At 29.4% G+C, this 10,703-nt stretch overlaps 1 protein-coding gene across 1 annotated transcript; it reads right to left on the bottom strand.

Moving 5' to 3' along the window:
• Positions 1-473: 473 nt before the first annotated feature.
• Positions 474-1,433, bottom strand: LOC129959770 (uncharacterized). The gene has a single exon (XM_056072662.1). The coding sequence runs from the start codon at positions 1,431-1,433 to the stop codon at positions 474-476; it is 960 nt and encodes a 319-aa protein (XP_055928637.1).
• Between the last annotated feature and the right edge of the window lie 9,270 nt (positions 1,434-10,703).

Raw genomic sequence — 10,703 nt, 5'->3', positions numbered from 1 at the left:
ACAGATCTTAAAAAAATGCAAGTAGCATAGGCTTGTTGACTAGCGTCACAAAATACATGCAAACTATGTTTTGAGTTCTTATGCCCCTGAATCCATCTTGGTATTTCTAGTTTGTTTAACTGATGTAATTGTCTGTCCCATTTTTCAAATTTATGAACAATTTCTTCTGGAAGAATATAATCCCAATCAGCCTTAATTTTCCACGTTTCTTGGAGCAATATTTTTGGAATTAAAGTTATGGGGGCAGTAATTCCAATAGGGTCAAATATTTTGTGACATTTTGAGAGAATATATCTCTTTGTTACTTTCACAGATTCACTCTGCGTGTCACTTCTGACATCAATTTTTAACGTGTCCCTTTCAATGTTCCAAAGAAAACCAAGAACTGGAACGTCTTGTAAGGTAAGAGAAGCATCTTGAGATTCATTACAATTGTCTTTTAAGGACTCAAAAGAATTGTATTGCCAGCCACGTCAATCAAATTTTCCGAGAGCCATGACTTTTGTGGATTCATTTATAAACTTTGTCAAGTCAGCTTCGCTTTTAACACTAGCCACACAATTGTCAACATACATAGATTTCTGTAGGTGTTGAGCTGTCATCTTGTAGCAATCAGAAGCTCCATCTAATAGGTGATTCAATGTCGCCCCTAAAAGGAATGGACTTGATTTGATCCCAAACACTACGCGGCAATGTCTGTAGATTTTGACATTATTTGATTGGTGGCAAGAATTATTTTGCCACCAAAGAAATCGCAGATAATCCTTGTCACTGTCATTCAGCTGAATCTGTAGAAAAGCTTTGCGTATATCGGCGATCACACCATACTTTCCAATACGAAACCTATTTATTAGGGATGGAATAAGTTCCACAAGGTTTGAACCTGTTATTAGGCAGTCATTTAAGGATGGACTTAATTTCGATTTTGCAGAACCATCGAAGACAGGTCTCATCCTTGTTGTTGAATTATCTTTTATGACAGGTCGATGAGGAAGATAGTGACACTTAGAGTCCTTGAGATCTTCACTATTTAACTCTTCAACAATACCTTCTTTCTTCCAGTCTTCAAAAACATTTTCATAGTCCTGTAGAATACCAAGATTTTTGATTCTATCAACTGTATTTTTCAATCTTTTCTCAGCAAGAGTTTTGTTCGAAGGTAGAACAGGGTGATCTTCTAACCATGGTAGTGAAACAACATATCTACCATCTCCATCTTGTTTAACAGAATTCAAGAACAGGTTTTCGGTTTCTTTCTCAATTTCCATTTGACTTTGTTTATTTGCAGGATCCAATATTCCAAGAGTGTCCAAACTCCAAAGATCACTAATGCTTTTATTGTTCACGTGTAAAGACAGTACTGTCATGTAGCTGTCATTTTTCACTTCATTTTCTAATTTTCCCATAAGAGTCCATCCAAGTAGCGTTTCCATTGCTACTAATCCGCAACTTTTCCAGTAAAAAGTTGACCGGCTATATCAGCACCTATCAACAAATGCACTGAAGACATTGAATCATAGAGACAGACTTCTTTGTCACTAAGAAATATTCCTTTTTCTTCAATCTCTTTGTTCCAAGGTCCAGAAGTCGCTGTTGGTATATCAATACATATTGTCTCTTGATCATAAGCTTCGAAAGAACACTGATAGTCCTTTTAAAAACTGTTTGCATACACTTTGTATAAATGATGTTTCTGCTTACTCTCTATACCACCAAAAAGATTGTGGATCATCTTCAGCTCTAATTGGTTCATAACTCAATTTAGAAGCGGTTGCTTTAGTTATGGAAGATTTTTGGTTGACTGTGTCAATTAACGCTCTCACAGGAAAATTGCCGTCATTACCATAAAGATATACTACTAAAGTTTGCAGAAGAACATCAGCTGAACAAGTTGGATTCGCCAAGGTATTGTATTTTTCCTTTGAATTTGCCACAGCCTTGTTGACTATTTTATCGGAACCAGTGGATTCAAAATGCTTCATTTCAGGACACATAACATTATAATGTTTTCTTTGACACTGGGAACATTTAATTTCATTTGTACACTGCCTTACCATATGTCCAATCCTGAAACATCGATAACAGTATTTCTTCTTTGCCAGCAAAGTTGTTTTTTCCTGTAAATCTAAATTCAAAGCAAGTTTGCAATTTTCACTTTCATGATTCTTTTCGTTGCAAAAAACACAATTAGTAGAGCTTTGACTTCCAGCAAAAAGCCCGGCAGCAGTGTGCATTGGTTTTTTTCAATGAGTAAATCTTAGGAACAGAAAACCCTTTCATGGCCAGACTAATTCGTTCTTCTCCGTTTTTCAAAAACAGCATTAGTTTTTCCAGTCGGGATTCTTCTTTTTTATCACTGTAACTATTATTCCTTTGCTAAGCTCTGAGAACTTCCTCGGATAAACAAGATTCAACTAAAGGAAAGTGCATAGCTGCATATTTTTCAGTGGTTACTCCAAAACTTTCTAAAGCTCTAAGCTGTGTCTCAATCCAATCGTACAAAATAGGACGTTTTAACCTTTGATCCCTAGAATTCATAGAAATTGTTAACTTCAAAATTTCCCGAACATAGAATTCGACAAGTAAGTCATCTCGTCCAAATCGAGATTTTAACGAGTCTATTGCTTTGTGATAATTTTCCTTTGAAGGTGGAAAACTTTCAACTAACTCTCTAGCTCTAGTAGAAAGCAATGTAGCTTGTACCAAATATTGAAGTTTATCAGCCTCGTCAATATTTGGGTCACTATCAATTTTACTAAACTGACCCCAAATTGGCAACCAGTCTTTGATTTCACCACCAAACTTTAATTCCAGTAAAGGTAACTTAAATTTTCTTTTAGAAATACTCTGAACAGAACTAGAGTCATCACTTTCTTCATAGTTATTACTTTCGTTTTTAAAAATAATGTTGATTCGCTTAATTCATCTGCAGCTTATATTCATCTGCAGCAAAAGTTTCAGCATCCAATTCATCTGGTTTCGTTTCTGTTTCAAGCAACATTAAATTCATAATTTCATCATTCAGTACACAAAGATCGTTATAATTTTCGCCAAGTAGCTCAAATTCGGCCAATAAATCAAAATCGTCCGTTAAATTGGCACCATCTTTAGAAATCACATCATTAATAGTTATATAAACGTGTAAATGCTGAACGTGCAACAGTTCTTTTCTTTTTAAAATTTTCCATTTTTATCTTAAACAAATTCAAAGTACAATAAATTACTTAAATTCAAAATTCACTTGCCCTTTTCTCACTTATTATCCACATCAAATTATACAAGTACTGTCGCGGACGCCATTAGTTACGTTGTACCAGCATTCAATAATACACAAACCGAAACTAACTTCAAATTACTAAAAAACGCTGGATCATCAGATTCTTTTGACATTAGCATGAATTATTATTGAAGTTAACAGTAAAGATTTATTCTAAAATGCTCTGTTTAGAAGAATGAAATTAAATATTTTGCGGATTCTTTGTCTGGATATGTTGCTGAATGCAACTCTCATAAGACATTTTTATACTAACCCTTTATTTATTGAGGGGGACTCTGAAAGCTCCTAATTTTTCTAAAGGCATATAGCATTGTGTTCTATATTTTGCGCAAAATTTAAGGTTTAATTTTTTATATCTTCCAAATTACGATTGAATTTTCAAATATTATTCTAATATTTGACATTTTAATGGTAAAAATAAAATATTTACATTACATCGGTCTTCATCGGGAATTCGTTTCAAATGTTGCAAGAGCAATTTATAATTAGTCAATGTTGATCTAATTTCTCATCAGAATGTTTGCTTCTATTTTACGCTGCTCTCTTACTGCTAACAGACGTATGTCTCTTTGCTCTAATTCTGCAATGGATCATGATGAATAACTTTAACAAAGGGAAAATGGTGATAAATAATTTAAGACAAAGAACAACAACAACAGCAAAAGAAAAACAAAAAATCAAGACGATTAAAAGTTCCAGACATTGCTTGTTTAAGTTAGAATTAACATTCACTTGAAGAAGCAGAGTCCGAATTTGTTAATTAACTTGTCTCTTTTTTTTTTCCCCTTCATTTTCTTAATTCATTATCAAATAATTTATTTGATTAAACACTTTGTGTAATATTGTTTATATATTTAAAGAAACATGTATAGTGGTACCTTACGTAATAAGCGAAATTCGTTCTAGAATCTTATTCGAAAAAATGCTACATCCTTGTTACGCACAAAAAAAAAAAAAAAAAAAAATCTATCCAGAGAAAACCATGTAAAACAGGACAGTCTGTCCCATTACACACACACACTGCATTTTAATGCATGCCTTTTTTTTACAAGAAAACTGTCTAAAGACATTTGTCTTTGGATACGCTTCGAAATTTAGCGAAAATGAAGAATAGCATTATTCGTAAATTAATTAGAATGTGTATAGCTACTACCTTATAAGGGTGATAAGACAGTAACTTTCAGTATCTCCCTTATTTCACTGGAAGGCTGCTGCTCTGTTGAAGTTGTGATTTTCTTTTTTCTAGATCAAATCTAATACTGCAACTTCTTGCTGCAGTACAGAACACACCTCCATAAAGTTTTCGGGAGTTCTTTCTATATTCTTCCGTCAGCTCAATGATGTCGTGCTATCCATCTTTGGCCACATAATCATGACTTCTATTTTTAGGAATTTTTTTTCACTATAATCCTGTTTCTTTGTTACATTTTGTCGATACCACAAAACAAAATTATGATATCACACATCATAACTAAATCTTTCAATTATTGTTCACTTGGTGTCAAATCGTGCTTGGTTTTTAATTTCGCTAAAATTCAACTTTATTTTACTGCAACATAAAGATATCTCTTTACAGAGATTATATATTCATTTGAACTTGAAATAAAAACTGATGTTCAATACACATTTTCATTTTTCAATTATTGAAAAAAATTACTACCTGCATTTTATTTACAAAAATGTTTAATAATTATGTGAAAATTTAAGAAATTATTTGCAAATTACTATCATTTCATTTTATTTATAGCATGATAATTCTAATTTTTATTATTTGGAGGCATTTTTTTTTCAATTGATAGGTGTTTACTTTTATTTGGTTTTGTTAAATGCTTAGAATGAACTGCTCTCTTTTTTTAATGGATTTGATTAATTGTCACATTTTATATGATACCAAGTATCCTAAATGATTTACATGAATATTAAATTGGACTTTATGCCACTGATAACTTAAACAATCTGATTGATTTTGCTCCTGGGTCAAAATATTGGCCTAATATTATAAAAATCTGTTTAATTTTGATTTACTAAGAATTTGGAATATTTAATTTTTTGCACAATAAGTTTCTTTTTTTGATACATTTCGACAGATACCCCATATCAAAGATAATTTACTTAATTATTATACAACACATTTTCAGTGAATGTCTCGTTAATTCTTCATTTAGTGTGAAATCACATTTTGTTTTTAATTTCACTAAAATTCAACTTCATTCCATTGCAATATAAAATTTCTCTCTATGCAGATTACATAATCATTTGATTTTAGAATAAAAAACTCATGCTGAACACACATTTTCATTTTCCAATTATTGATTTAAATTACATACTGCCATTTTATTCACAAAAGCAATTAATAATTGTATATTTAAGTAATCAGTTGCAAATGATTATCATTTCCTTTTGTTTATAGCACGAAAATTCTGGGTAGTTTCAAGTTGAGGAAAATGTTTTCCATAAAAGTTACGGTTTGTATATTTTTCTACTAAAAATATTCTCCATTTATAAATTTGATTATCTGTTATTTTTTGTAATTAGATACCAAGGATAAGATACAAGAATATTAAAATGGAATTCATACCATTAATAGCTTAATAATTTGATTTATTTTGCTCATAAGCCAACAAATTGAACTTATTATAAAAATATATTTAGTTTTGATTCAATAAATATTTCTTTTTTTTTTTTTTTGCTCAACAAGGGTTTTTTTTTTATATATATATATATACATATTGAATAATACAACATAGCAAAACTAACTTGCATAGTTATTATTTCGCACATTCTTGATGACCTCATTTATTGTTCATATGGTGCCTAACCTTCATTCAGTTTTAAATTTCTGCTTTGAAAATGTAGCTTTATTCAATTGCAATATAAAGTGTTCTCACCATGTAGTTTACATATTCATTTGATCTTGGAATAAAAACTGATGTTCAACACACATTATCGTTTTCCAATTATTGATATAAATAGCATACTCCCACTGTATTCAAACAACAGTTTAGTAGTTGTATCAATATTGAAGAAATTATGTGCAAATTATTTTCATTTCATCTTATTTACAGCACATACGAGTCAACTTTTCAATTTTTAATTTGAATTTTCTCTTCAAATTCAACTCAAAATTTCTCTTCAAATTATTCACGTGTTTTATTTTATGTTGTTAAATATTTAGAAAAAAATTTCTTCTCTCTTTTAATGGATTTGACGACTTGTTATATTTTATTTTATACCAAGGATCATAAATGATTTACACCAATATTAAATTGGACTTTATATCATTGATATCTAAATAACTTGATTGACTTTGCATCTAGGTCAATAGATTGAACTAATATTTTAAAAATATATTTAGTTTTGATTTACTAAGTATTTAGAATATTGATTTTTTTGCACAATAAGCTTGTTTCTTTATTACATTTTGATTAATACAACAAAACAAAACTAACTTGCATAATTATAAAATAGAACATCCTTGATGACCTCATTTTTTGTTCATATGGTGTCAAAACTTCATTAATTTTTAATTTATGTTTTGAAAATTCAGTTTTATTTAATTACAAAATAAAGTTTTCTCTCTATGTAGATTACATATTCATTTGAAATTGTGTCACATGAAACGAGTTCCAGCAAAATTCACTTACTTGCTGGAATAAAAAACTCATATTCAAGACAGATTTCATATTTTTAATAATTGACGTTAATTACATTCTGCCTTTATATTTCAACATTTGTTTAAAAGTTCTATGAATATTTAAGAAATTATTATTATTTCCTTTTATTTTAGCATGATGAGTGATTTTAATAAGTGGAGACTTAGAAGTATTTTCTTTAATACAAACATTTCATGTGAACGGTAAAAGTAGAAGTAAAATATTAAAATGAGAATAATGAGATCTAATATTCTGTAGCAGAAGCAACAAGAATAAGGAATAACAATACATATAGAAAGTGATATGTAATTAGTAAATATTTATACATTTACAAAACAAAACATTTGTATGGGCTAAAGAAAAAGTATTTAAATGTTATTTTAATTGAATGATCTATAATTAATTATAATAGAAAATCTTTATAAAGCTGTGTTATGAAGTTTAATATCAATAGATAGATTCCTAAAAATTTATATTTTCATAAAAACCTCTTCTTTTTTAGCAGTTAGTGAATCACAAAATATTAGTTCTATCTTCCCTTTTCTGCTATAGTCTGTTTTGTTTGTTGCTTTTATTGATTGTTCTCCCATTTGTCTCACATGGGATGTATATAAAACTTTTTCTTTGAAAAACCTTGGTCATTGATCAAGGTAATTTTGTTTTAAAAATTAAATAAACATCTCAATATTTAAACCAATAAATATCATGGGAATGATAAAGGTTTCTATTTAAAAATAGTATAAAAATTTTTTGTTCAGTAGTTCCACCTTATGAAAATTTACTTAAATTTCACTTAATTTTTAAATGAAAATCTAATCCAAAAAAGCAGGTGGAGGCACTAATGCACAGATTCCTAACCTCCCAAATATATCTATTCTCAAATCTGGTCACTCTCAACAATTTGTTCTGTATATTGCTATTAGACACACAGATATTGAAACCTCCTTTCTCCTGGCTCATCTGTGGTAGACAATAAATCACTTTATTAATATTTTAATACATTAATTAAGATACTTTTAGATTTTAATATAAAAATTGACGTATAATATAAACTGAAATTTGTTATTTAATACACCATTTGTCCAAATATAATTAGAGACACACAATACTACTCTAAAATAATTTTCAACACTTTTCTGTTATATTGTGATATATTTAAAACCAATTACAATAAATAAATGGAAAAAGAAAGTAATAATGATATTTGTAATTCAAAGTAAGCGTAGGGACTCAGAAAGATGAAAAAAGCTAAGAGAAGTTATAATACAGTGACTCGCAATGATAAATTTAATCATTAAGAAGTATCCCTTAAATTAAGCAACAAGAAGAAAGGCCATTTTTTTTAAACTCAAGAGTTAAATGTTGAATGAAAAATCATCTATACTTTAATTACCCCTCAAGAGATTTAATGAGTGTTTTTCGAGATGATAATGCTAGACTCGTGTCTTCACTTATTTTGCATTTACATCACTTTATTTCTGCATTTACTTTGCGAGCATAAAATTAGTTACTCAGCTCATTTTCTTCAAATGCCTAGAATGTATCCGTTATTATATTAGAAATATTTTCCCACTATCAGCATTAAAATCTGATACTGTTTCATTGTATTTTGATGGCTATAACCCTTTTTGAAATGTTCAGAAGAGCCAGAACCTTTTCCACATAGGCTGGACTACGCTATCAGTAAAATTTTGCTCCCTATCCTAATGTGTTTCTTAGATAGAAATAAACAGGAATTCATTGTCAATATTTATGTTTCCAACTGTTCATCAAGAAACTAAAGACAAAAACCTGCAAGTAAACAGTATTTTCTTTAATACAAACATTTTAAGTGAAAGGTACAATCAGAAGAAATATTAAAATGAGAAAAATGAGATCGGACATTCTGTAGCAGCAACAGCAACAAGCACGAGAAATGAAAAATACATATAGAAAGTGGCAAGAAGAAAAAAAACATTGATTTTATACCGTAAGTTCATGATTTGTTGTATCATTTCTCGAATTCATGTACAAAGGTCCAAATTATAATTCATGTTACTTTTTTCTGATCCCTTTCATTAGAACACATTTAAATATTAAAGATAAGTGTTCATTAAATTTAAAAAAAACATTCAAAATATGAAAGAAAAACAAAAATATACACAACTGCTTCTTAATGTCTTAAGATTAGTTTCGCTCCTTCTTTGCATTTCAACCAAGTCCCTTTCATAACTTTTCATACTTATAAAAGGAAATGTGAAAAATGTTTATATTCAACTTGCAGTATTGCTAAAGAAATGCAAAACACATAAGGTCATAAAAAATTATTTTTAAAAATTCATACAATTAAATATTTACACACCAAATCCCAATCTCAGTTTTTTCGAAAGATAGATTAATTATTAAGTTCATCAGAGGGAAAGCAGATTTCATCCTGCATCGACATTAGTATGTAACACAGATATTAGATATAATTAAAATTCAAATCTAATAATAACTGAGTATACTTTTTGCGACATGCCAAAAAAAAAAAAAAAAAAAAAAACCACTACATTTTAAAATACATTATATCTTAAAAAGCACTATTTTCAATTTTTAATCTTATAAAAAAGCTGAGAAAAGAATATACTGGAGTGAAAAACATAATCAGTCTTAATAACATACAGAAATGTTCGAATATTTCTAATGAAAAGAAAGTCTTAGATTTATTTTCTTTAATACAAACATTTTAAGTGAACAATACAATTAGAAGAAATATTAAAATGAGAATAATGAGATCGGACATTCTGTAGCAGCAGCAACAAGCACGAGAAATGAAAAATACATATAGAAAGTGGCAAGAAAAAAAACATTGATTTTATACCATAAGTTCATGATTTGTTGTATCATTTCTTGAATTCATGAACAAAGGTCCAATTTATAATTCATGTTACTTTTTTCGGATTCCTTACATTTGAACACATTTAATATGAACATAAAGTGTTGACTGAATAAAAAAAACTTGAAAATATGAAAGAAACACAAAAATATGCACACCTACCTCTGAATGTCCCAAGATTAGTTTAGCTCTGTAACGATTCGGTTATACCGAGGACTGAACAAGCATTGATTGGGTTTGTAGTCGAATAACATGACCACAAGACAGAAGTAATTACTTATGTCTCGTAGTTGTTAACTGGCTTATAAAACGTCACCACCCCTCGAGTGAGTCGGTGGTCAGACGAACGATATTTTGTCCTGTTTCTTGCTTTTGTTAGTGGGGTAATTGGCTGTTGCGTCTTACCCATTTTTATTGTCTGAATATTTATCAGCATTGTTTATTACCAGTTATATATTATTATTAATCATGATTTGGTGTATCATTTCTTGAATTCTGAACACAAAGTGGTAATGAAATAATAAAAAAAAAAACTTAAAAATATTACAGAAAAACAAAAATATACACACTTGCCTCTTTATGTCCTAAGATAAACTAAGCCCCTTTCATAACTTTTCATACCTATAAAAGGAAATGCAAAAAATGTTTATATTCAACATGCAGTATTGTTAAAGAAATGTAAAACACAAACACATTAGACCATAAATAATTATTTTTAAAAATTGATAAAATTAAATATTTACACAACAAATCCCAATCTCAGTCTATTCCAAGGCCCGCCAAGGTTAAAAAATTAAGTCCTAAGCGAACCGCACATGTATAAAGCGTCCACCCACACCTAAGAAACAGATATCCAAAACACCACCAAGAAAAAAACGAAGAACCAGGAAACCATCTAAAAAAGTTGCCAAAATCA

The sequence above is a fragment of the Argiope bruennichi genome, chromosome X2 (assembly GCF_947563725.1).
Source record: "Argiope bruennichi chromosome X2, qqArgBrue1.1, whole genome shotgun sequence".
In the NCBI taxonomy this organism is placed as follows: domain Eukaryota; kingdom Metazoa; phylum Arthropoda; class Arachnida; order Araneae; family Araneidae; genus Argiope; species Argiope bruennichi.
The sequence above is the reverse complement of the archived record's forward strand: the minus strand, read 5'-3'. Positions and strand labels throughout refer to the sequence as shown.